General features: G+C 48.5%; 2 protein-coding genes across 2 annotated transcripts in view; one reads left to right on the forward strand and one right to left on the reverse strand.

Annotated features, from left to right (window-relative positions):
• IGSF6 (immunoglobulin superfamily member 6) overlaps positions 1–715 on the reverse strand; it is a 30676-nt gene extending 29961 nt beyond the window's left edge. The window contains exon 1 of the mRNA XM_063934461.1: positions 635–715. Within this exon, the coding sequence (XP_063790531.1) occupies positions 635–698 (64 nt within the window). The 5' untranslated portion in view covers positions 699–715. The remainder of the gene's footprint in view (positions 1–634) is intronic.
• The window catches only part of METTL9 (methyltransferase 9, His-X-His N1(pi)-histidine), a 142131-nt gene that overhangs the window by 98695 nt on the left and 17021 nt on the right, over positions 1–26415 (forward strand). The window lies entirely within an intron of this gene.

Here is a 26415-nt window from a genome sequence, read left to right on the forward strand (position 1 = left end):
TCCAAGCGCCGCCTGTCCATACAGTGTGAATGGGAAACGGGTCGCATCGACCCGGCAGCCCGTTCACACCGCACAGCGATCCGGGTTGAAGCCGTAATCAACCCTGGGCCCTTTCAGACAGCACAGCAACCCGGGTTACTACACTCTCTTGTGCAATAACCCGGGTTACAAGCTGGCGGTCTGAAAGGGGTATGAGTAACTTGGGGAATTCTACATAGTGAGCTGATGTTCTGTTGTGTTCTAAAGTCTATGTTCTTGGTAGATTCCCATTAGATTTGCCATTAGTAAATCAGTGAATTGCAAACCCGCCAGAAATTTGATGCTTCTCTCAAAACCGATGCTTACCCCCAGATGTCAGTTCCCATTTATTATTTATTACATGAAACAGTAGTTCCACCAACCTAATTTTAATCTATTTATAAAATACTTTTAAACCAATTTCCAACCTTTTTTTGTACTGAATTTTGACAGAGGACAGGCTTTCTACATACGTTGGCAACTTGTAGTTCTCGCTGAAAACGATTTTATTTTATTGCAAAAGAAAGATTCAGGGGCCCACTAATGAGCTAAATCGGCACCGGCAGGAAGAAGTCTGTACTGCCGTGGAAATAATTATAGAATGTATATGACTTACGGTAATGATCAAGTATGAGGATAGAAGTGAAAAAAATAAATCCTCGTAAGCCTGGTGGTTCCATGTCTTGTCTGTCTTGGTTGCTGAGTTAAAAGGAACTGAATCTGGAGAGCTGATAATATCTCACACTTTGTGCAGCTTGTCATGCTATTGGGACACTTCCTGGTGCTATTATAATGTTTTGATATCCCACTTCCTGTAGCCCTTAAAGCTGCAATTCTGCTGTAGCCATGAGTCACAAATGGACACTGAGCCTTAAGTGTTTATTATCTAAAGACAGTACATCTCCACATTGGTGCAAGCTTTATTTATTTATTTTTAAATCTAAAATTACTTTAATGGGTTTAGGCAACCTGTGTGTCTCCATCTGATGAGGAAATACAAGGTTCTGGGATGGCATATGGGTCTTATAGTTCTGTACAAGTTGCGCACAGATAGGATTTATTTTTACATGGTATGTGTTCTATCCTACACATAGGTTGAGTTAGAACCAAAGATGGTCGGAATCCTGACAGGGGAAGTAAGCATACTTGCGTTCTCCTTCTGGCCCCTATCCTCCCCCTGCAGCATAACTCTAACCCTCGTCGGAGGTGCCTAACCCTAACCTCCCCTCCCCGCAGCCTAAATCTAACCCCTCTGTAGCCTAACTCTACCTGGGGGTGGCTGACCCTAACCCACCACTCTCCGCAGCCTAAACCTAACAGCCCCGGGGCTCAGCCTAACCCTACCCCATCCCTTCTCCCCACGGCCTAAAGCTAACCTCTCCCCATCCCCCTCCGCGTCTTATCTCTCCAGAACAGTGGTTTGTTCTTGCTCGGCAACCCAGCCGAGTGGGATAGTGAACCTATTCGGGATGCCGAAGTTGGAAGGGGTAGAGCTAAAACCAGCATGATTTGCATAATTTTAGTCCCACCCCTTTCCGCCATGGAAACTGCAATTCATGGCATCATCTCCCTATCGCGAGAGGGGTGCCCACTTTTCTGGGGGTGCAGGAGACAACCTGAAAAAATTGTGAGTATCCCAGAACTTTCAGGAGAGTAGTCAAGTATGAAATAATCACATGAGTTAGTGAAGTCCTGTTCCATATTAAAGAAAAACTTACTTCTCCATGGGCTCCAGTGGGACACTGCCCCTAGTGGCCAAATTGCCATAAAAAAATGTTTGCATAATATTTATTTTATTAAGTAATATCTTTTCATCTATTCTTAGATGTTTAGTAATGGTACCAAAACACTTTATTATGTGCAGTATGGCCTCTCACACATGGGTGGTCAAATTGCACTGATTGCAATGTGGACACGTACACTCCTGGGCCAAATGATAGCCCCACATTATGAAGCCTTGTACAACAACGAGTCAACAAGAAGACACAGATGGTTGTTTTTGAGGTTGTTTTCACTTTATGCCCCTGTGATAGACGCCCTGAGAAACCGCAAAATTGGAACTTCGATCTTTGAAAAGTTAAAATACATAGTTCCATCTTATGGTAATTGCCAGTGACTGCAGATACATACACCTTACTGGCGGTCGGGATGCCGGTGGTCACATGACCGACACCGGCATGACGACAGGTGATGGGGTAGTTATTTTACCTGTCCCCTAACTCTTAGCTGCCTGAGGTGGCGGAAAAGGCTACGATTTGGGGGGTTGCGGGTAGAGGTAAGACTTGGGGGTTGGGGGCTATGGCTAAACCCCCCACCCCCTGTAGTGCCTAACACTAACAATCATCGCAATGCTTACCTTCAGGATGTCTGTGGTCGGTGTTTCGGCGCCAGGATTCCAAGGGGTGTTGGGATTCTGGCATCTGTCATATGACAGCTGGCATCCCGAATGCCGGGATCCTAACCGCGTCCTCTTAGAACAACAGTAGGTCATAATGCAAAGTATATTATATCTGAATTTACATCTTATCAATCTGGGGTCCATGCAAGTTATGGACAGTGTGTTACATTGAGAACATAATCTCACCAGTTACATTAGCCTGTGGTATTGAACTTGAAGATAGTTAAGCATAGTACTACAATGCAGTGACTGCTTTTAGGTGTACAGAGCAGACATCATATGAAACATAGGGGCAGATGTATTAAGCCTCGAGAAGTGATAAACCAGTGATAAGTGCAAGGTGATAACGCACCAGCCAATCAGCTCCATTATGTAGATTAACAGTTAGGGGCTGACTGGCTGTTGCGTTATCACCCTGCACTTATCACTGCTTTATCACTTCACTTCTCCAGGTTTAATACACCTGCCCCATAATTAGTTAGAGGATATGTCAGAAATTTGTTACATCTTTCACCTAGGGCTGTCAGATTTCTGGAATGGGGTCTTATAGTAGATATGTATATATACTGTGTATATAATATTATTATTATTATTATATTTATTTCTCATACGTCCTAGAGGATGCTGGGGATGCTTCAAGAACCATGGGGTATAGACGGGATCCGCAGGAGACATGGGCACTTTAAGACTTTAAATGGGTGTGAACTGGCTCCTCCCTCTATGCCCCTCCTCCAGACTCCAGTTAGATTCTGTGTCCTGTGAGACTGGATGCACACTGAGGTGCTCTCCAGAGTTTCTTAGAAAATAGACTTTGTAGGTTTATTATTTTCAGGGAGACCTGCTGGCAACAGGCTCCCTGCATCGTGGGACTGAGGGGAGAGAAGCAGGCCTACTTCTGTGAGTTCAAAGGTTCTGCTTCATAGGCTACTAGACACCATTAGCTCCAGAGGGTCCGATCACTTGGTGCGCCTAGCTGCTCGTTCCCGAAGCCGCGCCGTCACCCCCCTTGCAGAGCCAGAGGATAGTAGCCGGGTGAGTAGCAAAAGATCCGAAGACTTCAGTGACGGCAGAAGACGGCTTGTTGAGGTACCGCGCAGCGGCCACGCTGCGCGCCATGCTCCCACATATGAACGGCACTACAGGGTGCAGAGCGCAGGGGGGGCGCCCTGGGCAGCATAAATCCTCAATTTAGCGACTGGCAGAAAGTGTATGAAGTGCCTGGGCACTAATTACAGACCCCCGCCAGTATAAAGATAAAAAATTAAGCGGAACTGAAGCGCGCCATTAAGGGGGCGCGGCTTAGCCCTCACAGCTCTGACCAGCGCCATTTTCTCTTCACAGAAACTGCAGAGCCGCTGAGCTTGGCCTCCCACACTGCTGTACAAGTAACAGGGTGCAAAACGGGGGGGGGGGAGCACAAGAGATTTGGTGCTAATTAGTTTAAAGTAAAAGCGCTGACAGGTCTGGGCAGTAATTTACTCGCTTCAGAACCGGGATAGGCGCTGGGTTGTGAGCTGGCAGAACTCCCTCTGTGTTTCTCTAACAGGCTTTGTTGTGGGTCTGTCTCCTATAGCCCCAGTGTTGTTGTGGGTGTCGGTACGTGTGTGTCGACATGTCTGAGGCTGAATGCTCTTCCCAGGAGAGGGCTGGAGTGGGGACAGAAAAGGCTGTGGGAGTGACCGTGTCGGCACTGCCGACGGCTGATTGGGTAAATATGTTGAGTGTTTTGAATGCTAATGTGGCTCGGTTGACTAAGAGATTAGATAAATCTGAGTCTAAAATCCAGTCATGGAGGAAATCCATGGAAGATGCTTTGTCACAAGCTCACACCCCTTCGGGGTCACAGAAACGTGCATTTACCCAGATAACAGATACGGATACCGACACGGACTCTAATTCCAGTGTCGACTATAGTGACGCCAGATTGAATCCTAAATTGGCTAAGAGCATTCAGTACATGATTGTGGCGATAAAAGAAGTGTTGCATATAACAGAGGACCCTGCTGTTCCTGATACTAGGGTCTGTATGTATAAAGGAAAGAAACCTGAGGTAACATTTCCTCCCTCTCTTGAACTGAACGCTCTTTTTGAATAGGCTTGTGAAAATCCTGACAAGAAGGTACAGGTCCCCAAAAGAATTCCAGTGGCATATCCGTTTCCTTTTGGGGACAGGGAAAAGTGGGAGTCAACCCCACGGTGGATAAAGCTCTATCGCGTCTATCCAAAAAGGTGGCGCTTCCGTCTCCTGACACGGCAGCCCTAAAGGATCTTGCGGATCATAAGCAGGAAAATACACAAAAATCCATTTATGTCCCTACGGGTTCGCTAATCAGGCCTGCCGTTGCTTCGGCATGGGTGAGTAGCGCTATTGAAAAGTGGGCAGATAACTTGTCATCTGAGAGAGATTCCCTAGACAGGGATAGCGTACTTTTGACTCTGGGTCATATCAGGGACGCTGCAGCATACTTAAAAGAAGCTGTAAGGGATATTGGCCTTTTGCCAATGCCATGGCAGTCTCAGCTAGGAGAGCATTGTGGATTCATCAATGGAATGCTGATGCTGACTCTAAGAAGGCGATGGAGTCTTTACCGTTTAACGGTAGTGTCTTGTTTGGTGATGGCCTCACTGACCTGGTATCTACGGCTACCACGGGTAAGTCGTCATTTTTACCTTATGTTCCTGCACAACAGAAGAAAACGCCCCACTATCAGATGCAGTCCTTTCGTCCCAATAAATTCAAAAAAGGACGAGGGTCCTCCTTCCTTGCTGCGAGGGGAAGAGGAAGGGGAAAGAGGTCACAGGCTGTGGCAAGTTTCCAAGAGCAGAAGTCCTCTCCGACTTCTACCAAATCCACCGCATGACGCTGGGGCTCCTCTGCGGGAGTCCGCATCGGTGGGGGCACGTCTCAGACTCTTCAGTCAGGTCTGGGTACACTCGGACCTGGATCCTTGGATATTGGAAATAGTAACCCAAGGGTACAAATTAGAGTTTCAAGACGTGCCCCCTCACCGATTTTTCAAATCGGCCTTGGCAGCTTCTCATCTAGAAAGGGAGGTAGTATGCGCGGCAATACTACAGCTGTGTCAAAATCAGGTCATTGTCACGGTACCCCCGTCACAATGGGGGGAGGGTTTTTATTCGAGTCTGTTCGTGGTCCCGAAGCCGGACGGCTCAGTCAGACCGATTCTGAACCTAAAATCCCTCAATTTCTTTCTGAAAAAAATCAAATTCAAGATGGAATCTCTCCGAGCAGTGATCTCCAGTTTTGGAGGAGGGAGATTTCATGGTGTCGGTCAACACAAAGGATGCCTACTTACACGTCCCCATATATCCTGCACATCAGGCATACCTGAAGTTTGCTGTTCAGGATTGTCATTACCAATTTCAGACATTGCCGTTTGGTCTGTCCACGGCTCCAAGGATTTTCACCAAGGTTATGGCGGAAATGATGGTTCTCCTGCGCAAGCAGGGAATTACAATTATTCCGTACTTGGACGATCTCCTCATAAAGGCGAGATCCAAGGAGCAATTGATGAAAAATGTTGCGCTATCGCTGACGATTCTGCAACAACATGGTTGGCTCCTAAACTTGCCAAAGTCACAGTTGGTTCCGACGACACGGCTGTCATTCCTGGGCATGATTCTGGATACAGAATTAGAGAATTTTTCTTCCAGTGGAAAAGGCTCTGGAAATACAGAACATGGTAAAACAGATTCTGAAACCAACAAGAGTGTCGATTCTTCAATGCACTCTGTTGCTGGGGAAGATGGTGGCGGCCTATGAGGCCATTCAGTATGGCAGGTTCCATGCCGGGGTGTTTCATTGGTACCTGTTGGACAAGTGGTCCGGGTCTCACCTGGACATGCATCGGAAAATAAACCTATCTTCCAGGACCAGGATCTCCCTCCTGTGGTGGCTGCACAGTTCTCACCTTCTGGAGGGCCGCAGGTTCGGGATTCAGGATTGGATCCTGGTGACCACAGATGCAAGTCTCCGAGGATGGGGAGCAGTCACACAGGTGAGAAATTTTCAGGGAAAATGGTCAAGCCAGGAAGCTTGTCTGCACATAAACATTCTGGAATTAAGGGCCATTTACAACGGCATTCTGCAAGCGGAACATCTTCTTCGCGGTCTGCCCGTCTTGATTCAGTCAGACAACGTAACAGCAGTGGCGTACATAAACCGCCAGGGCGGAACAAGGAGCAGAGCGGCGATGGCCGAGGCCACAAAAGTTCTTCGCTGGGCGGAGAGACATGCAAGCGCTCTGTCAGCAGTCTTCATTCCAGGAGTGGACAACTGGGAAGCAGACTTCCTCAGCAGACACGATCTCCATCCAGGAGAGTGGGGTCTTCATCAAGAGGTCTTTGCAGAAGTGACAAGTCGTTGGGGAATTCCTCAAATAGACATGATGGCGTCCCGCCTCAACAAGAAACTTCAGAGATATTGTTCCAGGTTGAGGGACCCTCAAGCATTAGTGGTGGATGCCCTTGTGACACCGTGGGTGTTTCCGTCGGTCTGTGTTCCCTCCACTTCCACTCATTCCAAAGGTGATAAAGAATATAAGAAGAACAAGGGTTCAGGCGATACTCATTGTTCCAGACTGGCCAAGGAGGGCTTGGTATCCAGATCTTCAGGAGTTGCTCATAGAAGATCCCTGGCTTCTTCCGCTATGGGAGGACCTGTTACAACAAGGACCGTGCGTGTATCAAGACTTACCGCGGCTGCGTTTGACGGCATGGCAGTTGAACGCCAAATCCTAGCCCGAAAGGGTATTCCCAGTGAAGTCATTCCCACACTACTTCAGGCTAGGAAAGAAGTAACGGCAAAGCATTACCACCGTATTTGGAGGAAATATGTGTCTTGGTGTGAATCCAAGAAGGCTCCTACAGAAGAATTTCAGCTGGGGCGTTTACTCCATTTTTTGGAAGCAGGTGTGGATGCAGGCCTAAAGTTAGGCTCTATTAAAGTACAGATTTCAGCCTTATCAATCTTCTTTCAGAAAGAATTGGCCTCCCTTCCAGAAGTTCAGACCTTCGTGAAAGGCGTGCTGCACATCCAACCTCCATTTGTGCCTCCTGTGGCACCGTGGGATCTTAATGTGGTATTGCAGTTCCTGCAATCGCATTGGTTTGAACCTTTGCGCAAGGTTGAGTTAAAATTCCTTACTTGGAAAGTAGTCATGTTGTTGGTCTTGGCATCCGCAAGGCGGGTATCTGACTTGGCGGCTTTGTCTCACAAGAGCCCCTATTTAATCTTCCATGCTGATAGAGCAGAGTTGAGAACTTGTCAGCAATTTCTGCCAAAAGTGGTTTCATCGTTTCACGTAAACCAACCTATTGTGGTGCCAGTGGCTACTGACGCCTTGGCGGAATCGAAGTCTCTCGATGTGGTCAGAGCTTTGAAAATCTGTCGCCATAACGGCTCAAATTAGGACAACGGAGGCTCTGTTTGTCCTGTGGGCTCCCAACAAGATTGGGGCTCCTGCTTCAAAGCAGACTATTGCGCGCTGGATCTGTAATACGATTCAGCAGGCTCATGCTACGGCAGGATTGCCGTTACCGAAATCGGTGAAAGCCCATTCTACCAGAAAGGTGGGCTCTTCCTGGGCGGCTGCCCGAGGGGTCTCGGCGTTACAGCTGTGCCGAGAGTCTACTTGGTCGGAGTTCAAACACCTTTGCGAAGTTTTACAAGTTTGATACCCTGGCTGAGGAGGACCTCTTGTTTGGTCAATCGGTGCTGCAGAGTCATCCGCACTCTCCCACCCGTTCTAGAGCTTTGGTATAAACCCCATGGTTCTTGAAGCATCCCCAGCATCCTCTAGGACGTATGAGAAAATAGGATTTTAATACCTACCGGTAAATCCTTTTCTCTTAGTCCGTAGAGGATGCTGGGCGCCCGTCCCAGTGCGTGCTGAATCTGCAGTTATTGGTTATGGTTACACACATGTTGTGTTGAGTTCAGTCAGTTTGTGACTGATGTTAGTCATGCCATTGCATGCGTTGTTGTTGAATGCCATGTTGTACGGCGTGTTTGAGGTGTGAGCTGGTATGTATCTCACCTTAGTTTTAAAAAATAGTTAAATAAATTATTTTCCTCGAAATGTCCGTCTCCCTGGGCACAGTTCCTATAACTGGAGTCTGGAAGAGGGGCATAGAGGGAGGAGCCAGTTCACACCCATTTAAAGTCTTAAAGTGTCCATGTCTCCTGCGGATCCCTTCTATACCCCATGGTTCTTGAAGCATCCCCAGCATCCTCTATGGACTAAGAGAAAAGGATTTACCGGTAGGTATTAAAATCCTATTTTTTCTGAAGCAGGGTACACTGTGTTCCACAGGGAATACATTGGGTGTAGAGATGGATCTTGATTCAGGCATCAACCGCTTAAAGCTTTAGCTGTCCCAGGATGCATTGGGGCCTCCAGGCACTGTGAGCTCAGTGCAGCCCTAAAAATAAAAAAGATTTCTAAGAAGACTTCAAGGGCTGAAGAACTGTTATATGTCAGAGTGACATTCAGCGCTGCGGCTCCATCACCTCCCAAGCGGCGTCGCATACTCCAGCGGCCCCGTTTCCTGGGTACTTGAGGCGGAGACACTCCGCCTCTTGGTTCGCGTGGCTGCTACAGAAGGGAGGAAGTAAGAGGGTCCCCCAGGCGGGACCCGCTGCTAAATCGCGTTCCGTTCTCAGTCTAGGGAGACAGACTGTGACGCTGGCGGCTGGGGTGGACACTGTTGCGCACAGGGACCCCACTATAACTGCCAGGGAATAGGCGTACAGGTCGGGTGTACGAACGCCCACGTTAATAAGACTCCGTAGTACCAGGCGGTGAGGACCAGCATAGGGGAGCCGGCGCTTGACCTGTGGCCCCTGCCCAGAGCGCCATCTCTGAGCAGATTTTCCTGCCCTGGAGCTGCTTTCCACTCTCCCTCATTACCTGACTGAAACGCTGGGTGCCATCTTGTGTATAGCTGCGGCTGGTCTCTGGTACTGCAGGTCTGTGACTTTACAAACACTTAAGTATTCTACATGTCTTTATACAGACAGCATTAGTTAAGAACAAGTGCCTATATCTGCTGTGTGGATTTCACTTTCAGTGTTTACCAGATATATCTATCACTATATTCTGTACCCTAAGGGACTTGGTGCGTCAGGGTCAATTATATAGTGCGTCACAGTATTTACCGATTACACGTATTATACTGTGTACTCGGTCACCTAATACCCGATTTATTCACAGGTGTTGTGTACTGGGGACTCAGTCACATACTGAAGAATTTAATCTCAGTTATTGTACTCTGTCTGGCTTTATCGAACTCATACGCTCTATTCTTGCTGAAATGTCTAACAAAAAGGGCAGTTAGTCCGGGGACGCTCCCGCTTCATGCAGGGCATGCACCAAGGATTTACTTGAGGGGGAAGTGTTATATGATGGTCTGTATAATGTGTTCCATACCTCTCCCAGTCAGTCCGCAGCTCCTGCAACCAATCAGGAGCCACCCTGGGCTAAGTTCTCAACACTGGGGGTCATTCCGAGTTGTTTGCTCGTTATTTTTTTCTCGCAATGGAGCGATTAGTCGCTAATGCGCATGCGCAATGTCCGCAGTGCGACTGCGCCAAGTAAATTTGCTATGCAGTTAGGTATTTTACTCACGGCATTACGAGGTTTTTTCTCCGTTCTGGTGATCGTAATGTGATTGACAGGAAGTGGGTGTTTCTGGGCGGAAACTGGCCGTTTTATGGGAGTGTGTGAAAAAACGCTACCGTTTCTGGGAAAAACGCGGGAGTGGCTGGAGAAACGGAGGAGTGTCTGGGCGAACGCTGGGTGTGTTTGTGACGTCAAACCAGGAACGACAAGCACTGAACTGATCGCACTGGCAGAGTAAGTCTCGAGCTACTCAGAAACTGCACAGAGAAGTCTTTTCGCAATATTGCGAATCTTTCGTTCGCAATTTTGATAAGCTAAGATTCACTCCCAGTAGGCGGCGGCTTAGCGTGTGCAAAGCTGCTAAAAGCAGCTTGCGAACGAACAACTCGGAATGACCCCCTGTTGGGTACTCTGGTGGACTGTCTTACGCCTACTATGGGATCACCTGTGCCACTACAGCCACAAATTGTCCCTATGGTTAATCCGCCTTGGGTGGATAATTTGTCTAACCAGTTGCAGCAATTAAACCAATCTTTGTTTAGACATAAATCTGCTATAGGTCACAATCGTGTCCCTGAGTCATCTAAGCGGGCTGCTACCTCCTCACAATCCACGCATCTCTCAGAAGTATGGATGGGGAACTAACTGTCCTGTCAGACACTGAATCAGATGCTTCTGACAAGGAATCTTCTTTACAGGTTGATGTCCCTGACTTGGTGGTTGCTATTAGACGGATCCTCGAAATATCTGATGATGATGAGGAGTCCACTACGGTGTCTAAGAAACCTGACAAGTTTAAATGTCAGAAGGTAGCTAAAACTCTATTACCACATTCTGACCATTTAGTGGACATACGCTGAGAACCCTGGTCTGAGCCAGGGAAGAAATTCCCCTTACCTAAACAGGTCTTAGCTCGATATCCTCTCCCTGCAGAGTTATGTAACAAATGGGAAAACCCACCGCCGGTGGATTCCCATGTCACCCGTTTAGTGGTATCTTTTACTCTGCCTGTCACTACTGTCACCTCACTAAAGGAACCGACAGAGAAGCGTGTGGACGGATGCCTGAAATCTATTTTCTCATACGTCCTAGAGGATGCTGGTGTCACATCAAGAACCATGGGGTATAGACGGGATCCGCAGGAGACATGGGCACTTTAAGACTTTGAATGGGTGTGAACTGGCTCCTCCCTCTATGCCCCTCCTCCAGACTCCAGTTTTAGAATTGCACTGCCCAGGGAGACTGGTCACACACAGGGGAGCTCTACTGAGTTTCTCTGAAAAGACTCTGTTAGGTTTTTTATTTTCAGGGAGATTGGTGGCAACAATCTCCCTGCATCGTGGGACTTAGGGGAGAGAAGTCAGACCTACTTCTGAGTTTAAAGGCTCCGCTTCTTAGCTACAGGACACCATTAGCTCCTGAGGGTTTGGAACACTAGGTACGCCTATGGGTTCACTCCCAGAGCCCGTCGTCACCCCCCTTGCAGAGCCAGAAGTCAGAAGACAGGTGAGTAAAAGAAGAAAAGACTTCAGTGACGGCTTCTGAGGTACTGTACAGCGATCGCGCTGCGCGCCATGCTCCCACACACACACAGCGGCACTACAGGGCGCAGGGGGGGCGCCCTGGGCAGCTTAAAAATCCTCATTAAGGCTGGCAATGTGGATAACAAGTGCCTAGGCACTAAATCCTAACCTCCGCCAGTGTCATTATAGAAAAAAATAGCGGGGCTGAAGCGCGCCATTAAGGGGGCGCGGCTTAGCCCTCACAGCTCACAGCCAGCGCCATTTTCTCTTGTAAACACGCTGGTCCTCCCTCAAACTGCTGAAAGTATCAGGGTGAAAAACGGGGGGGGGGGGGGCAGTAAAGGTGGTGAAATATATGTTTAATATAAACTGCTGCAGGTTTGGGGCATTCTATAATGTTCAAAACCGCTATTAAGCGCTGGGTTATGAGCTGGCAAACTCTTTCTGTGTCTCTCTGACAGAATTTACTGTGAGTCTGTCCCCTATATGTCGGTGTTTAGTACACGCATGTCGGTGGCGGAGTGCTTCCCGCAAACGGCTGTGGGAGGGACCCTGTCTGCACCGCCGACTCCTTATAGTACTTGGTACAAGTGTGTCAACATGTCGGGGGATGAATGTTTTCCTAAGAGAAAAGTCCCTGTGGGCACCACCAATATCTGACTGTGCAAAAGAATTGCATGTGAATGTGATGCATATCAGAAAAGGCTATGTATGTGTGTGTATATGTATGTGTAAGTACTCCCTAATACCGACACAGATGTGGCTTCCTATGTCGACAATAATGGTTCCTGAGGAGATCCCCCCCAAAAAAGGAGCGTTTAGTGCATGATTAGTGTATGAGGAGGACGTATTAATGTCACTGAGGACCCTGCTGTTCCGAACAGAGGGCTGTGTGTGTGTGTGTGTGTATGTGTATGTGTATATATATATATATATATATATATATATATATATAAATCCAGTAAATAGGAGCACTCGCCAGTCTTCATGAAATTCTTATCATGAAGACTGGTGAGTGCTCCTATTTACTGGATTTACATTGGTACTGATGGATCATGACGATTTATAATTCTGTGGAAGTCACCCCAGCATTTGTGGATAAGGCCAGAGTGTGGACTGTTCTGGTAATATATATATATATATATATATATATATATATATATATATACATATATATATATATATATATATATATATATATGTGTGTGTGTGTGTGTTGTACACATGCATACACGTACAGATAAATTTATAATACAGCTGAAGTAACATTCCTCATTTTCATGTGCTGAACGCTCTGTGGAGAAGGTCTGGGTCGGCCCTGACATGATGGTTTCAAATCCTCAGGAGGATTCCGATTGTTTATTCTTCTCCCGCCGCGGATAGAATAAAGTGGGAGTCACCCCCTGTTCTACACGGGGCGCTGTCACAAAGCCAGTGGATCATATGTAGGAAGCTACGGTATATTCTAGTTATGTGTCCACGCATACGTCAGTTAGACCTGCCATTGCATGCGCATGGGGGAGTAGTAGTATTCAAAAATGGTCAGTTACCTGGTCATCCGTTATAGATACCCTGGGGAGAGATGAGATACTCCGTACATTGGGTCATATCAAGGATGCTGCAGCATACTTTCGTGCGACTGCAGGGGATATGGGACTCTTGGGTTCGCCACCCATTTCCATGGTGGTCTCGACTAGGAGGGCGTGGTGAATTCACCAACGGAATGCTGAGGCTGACTCCGAGAAGAAATGGGGTCTCTTCCCTAGGAAGGTGAAGCCTGATTTGGTGACGGCCTAGTTATTTTGATCCCGGCAGATACCGCTGGTAAGTCTACTTTCTTGCCCTATGTTCCCTCACATCGGATGATGACGCATCATTGTCTGTTGCAGTCATTGAGGACCAATTGATACAGATTCCCTTTTCTTTGCAGGTAGAGGAAGGAGAAAAGGGAAGAGGTCCGCAACCTCTTCAAGATCACAGGAGCAGACATCATCCTCTGTTCTGCCACATCCACCGCATGACGCTGGGACTCTCTTGCGGGAGCCCACACCGGTGGGGCCACGTCTAAAACTCTTCAGTCAGTCCTGGAACGGACCTGGACCTGGGGGTTTTACGAATAGTGTCCTAAGGGCGCATACCGTAGTTTCCAGACGTTTCCCCTCACCAATTTTTCTAATAAACCGATTCTCCTCCGGACGGGGAGCTAGTATTCGACCCAACACAAGAGTTGTGTCAGGATCAGGTCATTGGCCTGATTTCCCCTATCACTACAGGGAGAAGGCTTTTATTCAAGCCTCTTGTGGTCCCGAAGCCAGATGGCTCGGTCAGACCAATCCTAAATCTGAAATCACTCAATTTCTACTTAAAGAAATTCAAATCCAAGATGGAATCTCTCAGGGCAGTGATCTCCAATCTGGAAAAAAGGATGCAGGAGGTCAACTTACATTTTCCTCCGCATTAGATTTACCTGAGGTTTGTTGTTCAGGATGGTCAGTACCAATTTCACCAGGGTGATGGCGGTAATGATGGTTCTCCATCTCTAGTACGGAGTCACATTTATCCCGTGCTGGGAGGGTCTCCTGATAACAGCGAGATCAAGAAACCAGTGGGTGCAAAACGTTGCACTCTCCCTGACAGTTCTTCAACAGGGTTGGCTCCTGAACTGGCCAGATTCACTGATGGTCCCATCGACGTGGTTGTCTGTTTTGGGAATAATACTAGACACAGACCTACTGAGATGCTTTTTCTTCCAGTGGAAAAGGCTCTGGAGAACCAGAGTCTGGTAAAACAGATACCGAGACCAGCAAGAGTGTCAATTCATCAATACATTCGGTTGCTGGAATAGATGGTTGTGGCCTACGAGGCCACTCTGTTTGGCAGGTTTCATGCCAGGATGTTCCAGTGGGACCTGTTGGACAAGGAGTCCGGTTCCCACCTACACATACACCGGAGGATAATCCTGTCTTCCAAGTCCAGAATCTCACTCCTGTGGTGGCTGCGCAGTTCTCACCTACTAGAGGGGCGCAGGTTCGAGATCCAGGACTGGATCCTAGCGACCACGGTTGCAAGCCTCCGAGGCAGGGGGGGGGGGGCAGTCACACAGGGGGGGAAAACTTCCAAGGAAGATGGTCAAGTTAGAAAACTTGTCACCACATAAACGGTCTAGAGTTAAGGGCCGTTTACAATGGTTTTCTACAAACGAAAAGCAGGACGGCAATGGCAGAAACCACAAGGATTTTCCGCTGGGCGGGAAAACATACAAGCGCTCAGTCGGTGATGTCGTTCCATGAGTGGACAACTGGGAAGCAGACTTCCTCAGCAGACACGATCTCCATCCAGGAGAGGGGAAACCTCCTTCAAGTAATCTTCGGAGAAGTGGCATGTCGGTGGGATTTCCTCAAGTAGGAATGATGGCATCTCGTCTCAACAAGAAGCTTCAGAATTCCAGGTCAAGGGACCCTCAAACAGGAACAGTGAATGCACAGGTGACACCGTGGGTGTTTTCAGTCGGTATATGTATTCCATACGTTTTCTCGTTCCAAAAGTTCTGGGATCATAAAAAGGAAATTCGAGCGAGCCTCATGGTCTCAGACTGGCCAAGAAGAGCTTGGTATCCAGATCTCAGGAATTACTCATAGGAGATCCCTGGCTTTTTCCTTTGCACAAGGACCTGTTGCTAGGGAGGCCAATCCCGGGATCGGGATCGGCGGGATCCCGGGATTTAGGCCCAAAAATGCCGGGATTTGAATCCCGGGATTGGAGCCTCCAATCCCGGGATTCATGGGATTGCATTGCGCATGTGCAACGCAGCAGCGAGGGAGGGTTGGTGTAAGTAACTTACTATTAGTCGGGCGGCAGCATTAGGCGGGCGGCAGCCATGTACACAGACCGCTGCGGCATTTCAAATGTAGCGCCGGCCGCCAGCCAATCACAGCTGGTGGACCGGCGGCCAATCAGGGAAGCGGCCGCAGCAGCTCCTGATTGGCTGCCGGACTGCCCGTTCTGACTGGCTGACGGCCAGCACTACAATTTGAAAGGCCTCCGGCGCGCTCAGCGCGTCTTGTCCATGGCTGCCGCCCGTCTAATAGTAAGTGTAGTTTTACTGACACCAACCCTCCCTCACTGTGGTGCTCGCTTCAGCCTCCCTCCCGCTCCGCTTCCTACACCCTCCAGCGCTACTCCCTAGTCCCTACACTATACCCACTATCCAGCGCTGCTCCCTAGTCCCTACACTACACCCGCCCTCCAGCGCTGCTCCCTAGTCCCTACACTACACCCACCCTCTAGCGCTGCTCCCTACAGCCTCCGTGCTCCCTACACTCTTTTCCACTGCCTTCCACTCCTACTCTCCCTGCTCCCTACTGCAATCCCGGGAATCCCCGGGATTGAGCGTTTTTCAATCCCGAATCCCGGGATTGAAAAAACGGCCCGGGATTGGCCTCCCTACCTGTTGAGGCAGGGACCGTGCGTGTATTAGGACTTACCGCGGTTACATTTGACGACATGACGGTTGACCGCCAAATCCTAGTCCGTAAGGGTATTCCCACGGTATTTGTTCTCCACGCTTATTTGGGCTGGAAAAAGGAGTAACGTCTAAACATTACTACCGTAGTTGGAGAAAATAAATTTCTTGGTGTGAATCCAAGAAGACTCCTACGCCAGACTTGTCAGTTAGGGCGTTTTCTCCATTTCCTACAAGCCGGTGTGGATGCGGGCCTAACCTTGGGCTCAATTATAATCGGCCTAATCGGGTTTCTTTCATAATAAATTGGACTCCCTTCCAGAAGTTCAGACTGTTGTGAAGGGCGTGTTGAACATCTAACCTCCATTTGTGCCCCAGTGGCACCATGAGATCTTAACGTGGTGTTGCAGTTCCTTCACACTCATTGATTTGAACCTTTACAGAAGGTGGAGTTGACATTCATCACTTGGGAAGTGGTCATCAGGTTGGCCTTGGCATACGCAAGTCGAGTGTCTGAGTTAGCGGCCTGGTCTCACAAGAGACCTTATTTGATTTTCCATGAAGATAGAGCAGAGTTGGAAAACTCGTCAACCATTTCTACCGAAGGTGGTTTCTTCTTTCCACATGTATCAACCTATTGTGGTGCCTGTGACTACCGACGCCTTTGCTGAGTCGAAATCTCTGCATGTGGTCAGAGTTTTGAAAATTTATATCGCCAGGACGGCTCCTTTTAGGAACACAGCCTCTGTTGTCCTGTTTGCTCCCAACAAGATTGGGTGTCCTGCTTCCAAGCAGACTGTTGCGCGCTGGATCTGTGGTACGATTCAGCATGCTCATCTCACGGCAGGATTGCCGTTACCGAAATAGGTGAAGGCCCATTCTACTAGAAAGGTGGGCTTGTCTGGGGAGTCTCGGCATTGCAACTTTGCCGAGCAGCTATTTAGCAAACAATTTGGCTAAGTTTTACAGGTTTATTACCTTGGCCGAGGTTGACCTCACATTTGGTCATTCGGTACCGCAGAGTCGTCCCATTCTAGAGCTTTGGTATAACCCCATGGTTTTTGATGTGACCCCAGCATCCTCTAGGACGTATGAGAAAAATAAGAATTTACTTACCGATAATTCTATTTCTCGGAGTCCGTAGTGGATGCTGGGGTTCCTGAAAGGACCATGGGGAATAGCGGCTCCGCAGGAGACAGGGCACAAAAAAGTAAAGCTTTTACCAGATCAGGTGGTGTGCACTGGCTCCTCCCCCTATGACCCTCCTCCAGACTCCAGTTAGGTACTGTGCCCGGACGAGCGTACACAATAAGGGAGGCAATTTGAATCCCGGGTAAGACTCATACCAGCCACACCAATCACACCGTACAACTTGTGATCTAAACCCAGTTAACAGTATGATAACAGAAAGAGCCTCTTAAAGATGGCTCCTTAACAATATAACCCGAATTTGTTAACAATAACTATGTACAGTATTGCAGATAATCCGCACTTGGGATGGGCGCCCAGCATCCACTACGGACTCCGAGAAATAGAATTATCGGTAAGTAAATTCTTATTCTCTATCGTCCTAAGTGGATGCTGGGGTTCCTGAAAGGACCATGGGGATTATACCAAAGCTCCCAAACGGGCGGGAGAGTGCGGATGACTCTGCAGCACCGAATGAGAGAATTCCAAGTCCTCTTTTGCCAGGGTATCAAATTTGTAGAATTTTACAAACGTGTTTTCCCCCGACCACGTAGCTGCTCGGCAGAATTGTAATGCCGAGACCCCTCGGGCAGCCGCCCAAGATGAGCCCACCTTCCTTGTGGAATGGGCCTTAACAGATTTAGGCTGTGGCAGGCCTGCCACAGAATGAGCAAGTTGAATTGTGTTACAAATCCAACGAGCAATCGTCTGCCTAGAAGCAGGGGCACCCAACTTGTTGGGTGCATATAGTATCAACAGCGAGTCAGATTTTCTGACTTCAGCCGTCCTTGAAATGTATATTTTTAAGGCTCTGACAACGTCCAACAACTTGGAGTCCTCCAAGTCGCCAGTGGCCGCAGGCACCACAATAGGTTGCTTCAGGTGAAACGCTGATACCACCTTAGGGAGAAAATGCGGACGAGTCCTCAGTTCTGCCCTATCCGAATGGAAGATTAGATAAGGGCTTTTATAAGATAAAGCCGCCAATTCAGATACTCTCCTGGCGGAAGCCAGGGCCAGTAACATAGTCACTTTCCATGTGAGATATTTAAAATCCACCTTTTTCAATGGTTCAAACCAATGGGATTTGAGGAAATCTAAAACTACATTTAGATCCCACGGTGCCACCGGAGGCACCACAGGAGGCTGTATATGCAGTACTCCTTTAACAAAAGTCTGTACCTCAGGAACTGAGGCCAATTCTTTTTGGAAGAATATTGACAGGGCCGAAATTTGAACCTTAATAGATCTCAATTTGAGACCCATAGACAATCCTGATTGTAGGAAATGTAGGAAACGACCCAGTTGAAATTCCTCCGTCGGAACACTCCGATCCTCGCACCACGCGACATATTTTCGCCAAATGCGGTGATAATGTTTCGCGGTGACTTCCTTCCTTGCCTTAATCAAGGTAGGAATGACTTCTTCTGGAATGCCTTTCCCTTTTAGGATCTGGCGTTCAACCGCCATGCCGTCAAACGCAGCCGCGGTAAGTCTTGAAAGAGACAGGGACCCTGTTGTAGCAGGTCCCTTCTCAGAAGTAGAGGGCACGGGTCGTCCGTGACCAACTCTTGAAGTTCCGGGTACCAAGTCCTTCTTGGCCAATCCGGAGCCACTAGTATTGTTCTTACTCCTCCTCACCGTATAATCTTCAATACCTTTGGTATGAGAGGCAGAGGAGGAAACACATATACTGATTTGTACACCCAAGGTGTTACCAGTGCGTCCACAGCTATTGCCTGTGGATCTCTTGACCTGGCGCAATACTTGTCCAGTTTCTTGTTGAGGCGAGACGCCATCATGTCTACCATTGGTCTTTCCCAACAGTTTATTAGCATGTGGAAGACTTCTGGATGAAGACCCCCCTCTCCCGGGTGAATATCGTGTCTGCTGAGGAAGTCTGCTTCCCAGTTGTCCACGCCCGGGAAGAACACTGCTGACAGTGCTATTACGTGATTCTCCGCCCAGCGAAGAATCTTGGCAGCTTCTGCCATTGCACTCCTGCTTCTTGTGCCGCCCTGTCTGTTTACATGGGCGACCGCCGTGATGTTGTCCGACTGAATCAACACCGGTTTTCCTTGCAGGAGTGGTTCCGCCTGGCTTAGAGCATTTTAGATTGCTCTTAGTACCAGAATGTTTATGTGAAGAGACTTTTCCAGGTTCGTCCATACCCCCTGGAAGTTTCTTCCTTGTGTGACTGCTCCCCAACCTCTCAGGCTGGCGTCCGTGGTCACCAGGATCAAATCCTGTATGCCGAATCTGCGGCCCTCCAATAGATGAGCCTTTTGCAACCACCACAGAAGATATACCCTTGTCCTTGGCGACAGGGTTATTCGCAGGTGCATCTGAGGATGCGACCCTGACCATTTGTCCAACAGATCCCTTTGGAAAATTCTTGCATGGAATCTGCCGAATGGAATTGCTTCGTAAAAAGCCACCATTTTTCCCAGGACTCTTGTGCATTGATGTACAGACACCTTTCCTGGTTTTAGGAGGTTCCTGACAGGTCGGATAACTCCTTGGCTTTTTCCTCGGGAAGAAAAACCTTTTTCTGAACCGTGTCCAGAATCATCCCTAGGAACAGCAGACGTATCGTCGGAAAACAGCTGCGATTCTTGGAATATTTAGAATCCAGTCGTGCCGTCGAAGAACTACTTTAGATAGTGCTCTTCCGACCTCCAACTGTTCTCTGGAACTTGCCCTTTTTAGGTCGTGCAAGTAAGGGATAATTTAGATGCCTTTTTTCTTTGAAGAAACATCTTTTCGGCCATTACCTTGGTAAAAAGGCCCGGGGTGCCGTGGATAATTCAAACGGCATCGTCTGAAACTGATATTGACAGTTCTGTACCACGAACCAGAGGTACCCTTGATGAGAAGGACAAAATTTGGACATGGAGGTAATCCTTGATGTCCAGGGACACCATATAGTCCCCTTTTTTCCGGTTCGCTATCACTGCTCTGAGTGACTTTATCTCGATTTGAACCTTTTATGTAAGTGTTCAAAACATTTTAGATTTAGACTATGTGTCACCAAGCCGTCTGGCTTCAGTACCACAATATAGTGTGGAAAAATAATACCCTTTTCCTTGTCGTAGGAGGGGTACTTTGATTATCACCTGCTGGATATACAGCTTGTGAATTGTTTCCAATGCTGCCTCCCTGTCGGAGGGAGCCGTTGGTAAAGCAGACTTCAGGAACCTGCGAGGAGAAGATGTCTCGACTCTCCAATCTTTACCCCTGGGATAATACTCGTACGATCTAGGGGTCAACTTGCGAGTGATCCCACTGCGCCCTGAGACTCTTGAGACTACCCCCCCACCTTGAGTCCGCTTGCACGGCCCCAGCGTCATGCTGAGGACTTGGCAGACGCGGTGGAGGGCTTCTTTTCCTGGGAAAGGGCTGCCTGCTGCAGTCTACTTCCCTTACCTCTATGTCTGGGCAGATATGACTGGCCTTTTGCCTGCATGCCCTCATGGGAAAGGAAAGATTGAGGCTGAAAAGACGGTGTCTTTTTTAGCTGAGATGTAACTTGGGGTAAAAAAGGTTGGATTTCCCAGCTGTTGCTGTGGTCCCCAGGTCCGATGGACCGACCCCCAAATAACTCCTTCCCTTTATACAGCAATACTTCCATCTGCCGTATGGGATCTGTATCACCTGACCACTGTCGTGTCCCTGACATCTTCTGGGAGATATGGACAACGCACTTATCTTGATGCCAGAGAGCAAATATCCCTCTGTGCATCTCACATACATATATATAGAATGCATCCTATTAAATGCTCTACATGAATAAAATATTTTCAGTCAGGGAATCCGACCAAGCCAACCCAGCACTGCATCTCCAGGCTGATGGCGATCGCTGGTCGCAGTATAACCACCGTATGTGTGTATATACTTTTTAGGATATTTTTCCAGCTTCCTATCAGCTGGCTCCTTGAGGGCGGCCGTATCTGGAGACGGTAACGCCACTTGATAAGCGTGTGAGCGCCTTATCACCCTAAGGGGTGTTTCCCAACGTACCCTAATTTCTGGCGGGAAAGGGTATAACGCCAATATTTGCTATCGGGGTAACCCTACGCATCATCACACACTTCATTTTATTTTATCTGATTCAGGAAAAACTACAGGTAGTTTTTTCACTCCCACATAATACCCTTTCTTGTGGTACTTGTAGTATCAGAAACACGTAACACCTCCTTCATTGCCCTTAACGTGTGGCCCTAATGAGAAATACGTTTGTTTATTCACCGTCGACACTGTATTCAGTGTCCGTGTCTGTGTCTGTGTCGACCGACTGAGGTAAATGGGCGTTTTTAAAACCCCTGACGGTGTTTCTGAGACGCCTGGACCGGTCCTAATAGATTGTCGGCCGTCTCATGTCGTCAACCGACCTTGCAGCGTGTTGACATTCTCACGTAATTCTCTAAATAAGCCATCCATTCCGGTGTCGACTCCCTAGAGAGTGACATCACCATTACAGGCAATTTCTCCGCCTCCTCACCAACATCGTCCTCATACATGTCGACACACACGTACCGACACACAGCACACACACCGGGAATGCTCTGACAGAGGACAGGACCCACTAGCCCTTTGGGGAGACAGAGGGAGAGTCTGCCAGCACACACCAAAAACGCTATAATTATATAGGGACAACCTTATATAAGTGTTTCTCCCTTATAGCATCTTTTATATATATATACAATATCGCCAAAATCAGTGCCCCCCCTCTCTGTTTTAACCCTGTTTCTGTAGTGCAGTGCAGGGGAGAGCCTGGGAGCCTTCTCTCCAGCTTTTCTGTGAGAGAAAATGGCGCTGTGTGCTGAGGAGATAGGCCCCGCCCCTTTTTCGGCGGGCTCGTCTCCCGCTATTTTTGAAGTTAGGCAGGGGTTAAATATCTCCATATAGCCTCTGTGGGCTATATGTGAGGTATTTTTTGCCTCTAATAAGGTTTTTATTTGCCTCTCAGAGCGCCCCCCCCAGTGCTCTGCACCCTCAGTGACTGTTGTGTGAAGTGTGCTGAGAGGAAAATGGCGCACAGCTGCAGTGCTGTGCGCTACCTTTATGAAGACTCAGGAGTCTTCAGCCGCCGATTTTGGACCTCTTCTCTCTTCAGCGTCTGCAAGGGGGCCGGCGGCGCGGCTCCGGTGACCATCCAGGCTGTACCTGTGATCGTCCCTCTGGAGCTAGTGTCCAGTAGCCAAGCAGCAAATCCACTCTGCACGCAGGTGAGTTCACTACTTCTCCCCTAAGTCCCTCGTTGCAGTGATCCTGTTGCCAGCAGGACTCACTGTAAAGTAAAAAACCTAAGCTAAACTTTCTCTAAGCAGCTCTTTAGGAGAGCCACCTAGATTGCACCCTTCTCGTTCGGGCACAAAATCTAACTGGAGTCTGGAGGAGGGTCATAGGGGGAGGAGCCAGTGCACACCACCTGATCTGGTAAAAGCTTTACTTTTTTGTGCCCTGTCTCCTGCGGAGCCGCTATTCCCCATGGTCCTTTCAGGAACCCCAGCATCCACTTAGGACGATAGAGAAATAGGATTTTAATACCTACCGGTAAATCCTTTTCTCTTAGTCTGCAGAGAGGATGCTGGGCGCCCGTCCCAGTGCGTACTGTATCTGCAGTAATTCTTTGTGGTTACACACATGTTGTGTTACGTTTATTGTCAGCCTAGTGCTGCAATTGCTCATGCCATTGGCTTGTATTCTGTTGAATGCCACGTTCAGCGACATGCTTGAGGTGTGAGCTGGTAAGATGCTCACCGTGGTTTAACAATAAATCCTTTCCTCGAAATGTCTGACTCCCTGGGCACAGTTCCTATAACTGGAGTCTGGAGGAGGGGCATAGAGGGAGGAGCCAGTTCACACCCATTCAAAGTCTTAAAGTGCCCATGTCTCCTGCGGATCCCGTCTATACCTCATGGTTCTTGATGTGACCCCAGCATCCTCTACCGACTAAGAGAAAAGGATTTACTGGTAGGTATTAAAATCCTATTTACTCTCTAACAGGTGCTGTACATAGACCCACTATTGCAGCCTCCTGGGCTGCAAAAGGTATTAAAGCATGGGTTCAGGCATTGGAGGAAGAGCTACCCGATGAATTATCTGACAAGACCAGACAATATCTGTCTCACATTACCACCGCTGTCTATTATATTCAGGAGGTGTCCTCTGAGGCAGGTGTGTTGGTGGCTAAGGCGTCGACTACGTCTGTCCTAGCTCGCCGTATTCTGTGGTTGAGGTCATGGAAGGTGGACCTGGACTCCAAAAAGACCTTGGAGGTACTCCCTTTTAAGGGAGACATCTTGTTTGGGGAAGACCTAAATAAAATTGTGTCTGATTTAGCGGCTGCTAAAACTGAATTTCTCCCAAATCCTATGCCCTCTGCACAAAGGGAAAACGGTACCACTTTTCGTTCCTTTCGGCCTCCTGGGAAAGCAAAAGGTCAGGCATACCAGAGACAGTCTCGTGCTACCAAAACAACAAAGCCCAAGACAAAACAGTACTGGGCGATCCGTTAGCATGCTTCTAAACAAGATAAGCCTGCTGCATGATGGGGCGGGGATCACAGGGTGGGGGGGGGCCGTCTTCTACAGTTCACCCAGGTCTGGTTAAAGACAACTTCAGACGCATGGGCGCGGGAAGTCGTCTCTTACGGGTACGCAGTCTCCTTCAAGAGACGTCCCCCTCGCCAGTTTTGCACCTTGGTTATCCCTTTGGATCCGTTAAAAGCGCAAGCTCTACAAACTGTTGTGAGTTCTCTCCTAAGTACAGGAGTGTTGGTGCCGGTTCCTTTGTCCCAGAGAGGCAAAGGATACTACTCGACCCTGTTTCTAGTTCCGAAACCCAATGGGTCTTTCCGGCCTATACTCAACCTCAAATCATTGAACAAGTTTGTGAGAGTGTCCAGGTTCTGTATGGAACTTCTGCGTTCAATTGTACTGGCCATGGAACCCGGAGACTATATGGTATCCCTAGATATACAAGATGCATACCTGCATATACCTATTGCCATGTCGCATCAGCAATATCTGCGGTTTTAGGCTCTGCCATTTGGACTGGCTACGGCGATGCAAGTACTTGGTCTGATGGTGTCGGCTTTCGACATGGTGGAGTACGCTCCGTTTCATTCCCACTCTCTGCAGAGGTTAATCCTTTCCAAATGAGATGGCCTACCTCATCGGATCAGGTCTCATATGATCACTTTGACTCCGGAGGTTTGTCTGTCGCTGACCTGGTGGCTTCAGGACCAGCAATTAAGCAGGGGCCGTCCCTTCTGCATCTCCAACAGGGTCCTGCTGACAATGGATGCCAGTCTGAGGGGATGGGGCGCGGTGTTGGAGCAACACTCTTTTCAGGTGGACCTAGGAGGAATCACTCCTCCCGATAAACATTCTGGAGTTGCGAGCAGTGTTCTATGTGTTGATTCTTGCCCTGCCTCTAGTACAGAACAGGCCTGTTCAAGTACGTTCAGACAACGCCACCACGGTGGCATACATCAGCCATCAAGACAGCACTCGAAGCCGCATGGCAATGTTGGAAGTGTCAAAGATCCTTCAATGGGCGGAATGCCATCTGCCAGCAATATCGGCAGTGTTCATTCCGGGTGTTCTCAACTGGGAAGCGGACTTCCTCAGTCGCCAGGATGTACACGCCGGAGAGTGGAGTTTTCATCCGGAGGTCTTTCATCTCCTAGTGGAACGTGGGGCCTACCAGATGTAGACCTGATGGCGTCTCGACACAATCACAAAGTTCCGGTCTTCGGATCGAAGACCAGGGATCCTCAAGCAGCGTTCGTGGACACACTTTCCATTCCATTGAACTTTCAGCTGCCTTACGTGTTCCCTCCAGTGTCTCTCTTGCCATGGCTACTGTGGAAGTTCAAGCAAGAAGCAGGAATACTACTTCTAGTTGCTCCAGCGTGGCCCAGACAGCATTGAATCTCAGACATGCATGGTCTATCGACAGAGCGACCTCTTCTATGTCCTAAACGCCCAGACCTACTTGTACAGGGCCCTTGTCTTTACACAGACCTGGCCAGACTGGCTTTGAAGGCGTGGCTCTTGAAGCTTCACTCCTAAGGACAAAAGAATTTTCTGAGGCGGTCATCCAAACTATGATGAAGGTCCGCAAACCGGCATCTGCCCGGGTCTATTACAGGGTCTGGAATTCTCATCAGCACAACAGGTGAAATAAGAACTATGATGTTCACAGATTCAAGACATCCAGAATCCTGGCTTTCCTGTTAAAAGACCTGGACTTAGGCCTTTGTCTGGCCTCCCTCAAGGTTCACATATCTGCCTTGTCGGTGTGGTTTCCGAGAAAAATTGCATCTATACCTGACGTTCATACATTCACTCAGGGTGTATTGCGGATTCAGCCTCCCTATGTCCCTCCTGTGGCTCCATGGGAATTCCCTGCAAGAGTCTCCATTTGAACCTCTTGAGTCAGTGGACCTTAAATGGCTTACAGCTAAGGTCCTGTTCTTACTGGCTATTGCCTCTGCCAGAACGGTGTCGGGCCTAGGCACTTTGTCCTGTCGTCCACCCTTTCTGATGTTTCATCGTGACCAAGCAGTTCTTTGAACTCACCCTGGTTATTTACATAAGGTGGCATCATCTTTTTACCTTAATCAAGAGATTGTGGTTCCGGCCTTCATCTCTTCTGAATTGTCCTCCAAAGAATGGTCTTTGGATGTGGTACAGGCTCTCCGCATATATGTGGAGAGAACTGCCTCTATTAGGAGGTCAGATACCCTTTTTGTACTGTTTTGGTTTCCACAAACATGGATGGCCTGCGAATAAGCAAACCTTGGCCAGATGTATTAGATTGGTGATTGCACAAGCTAATGCGCAGGCTGGACTTCCAGCTCCTGCTGCTATTAAAGCTCATTCTACTTGGTCTGTTGGACCTTCTTGGGCAGCCCGCCGGGGCGCGTCCGCTGAACAATTGTGCAAGGTGGCTCTGTGGTCCTCCGTGAACACGTTCATTAGGCTTTATGCCTTTTATACCTCCGCCTCCCAGGATGCTTCCTTTGGACGCCGGGTTCTCATACCCGCAAAAGTGAGTCCCCTCCCTTGAGGAACTACTTTAGGACATCACCGATGTATTCCCTTTGGAACACAGTGTACCCTGCTGCAGAAAAGGAGATTTATGGTAGACTTACCATTGTTAAATCTCTTT

This window comes from Pseudophryne corroboree, chromosome 7, assembly GCF_028390025.1.
Source record: "Pseudophryne corroboree isolate aPseCor3 chromosome 7, aPseCor3.hap2, whole genome shotgun sequence".
NCBI lineage: Eukaryota > Metazoa > Chordata > Amphibia > Anura > Myobatrachidae > Pseudophryne > Pseudophryne corroboree.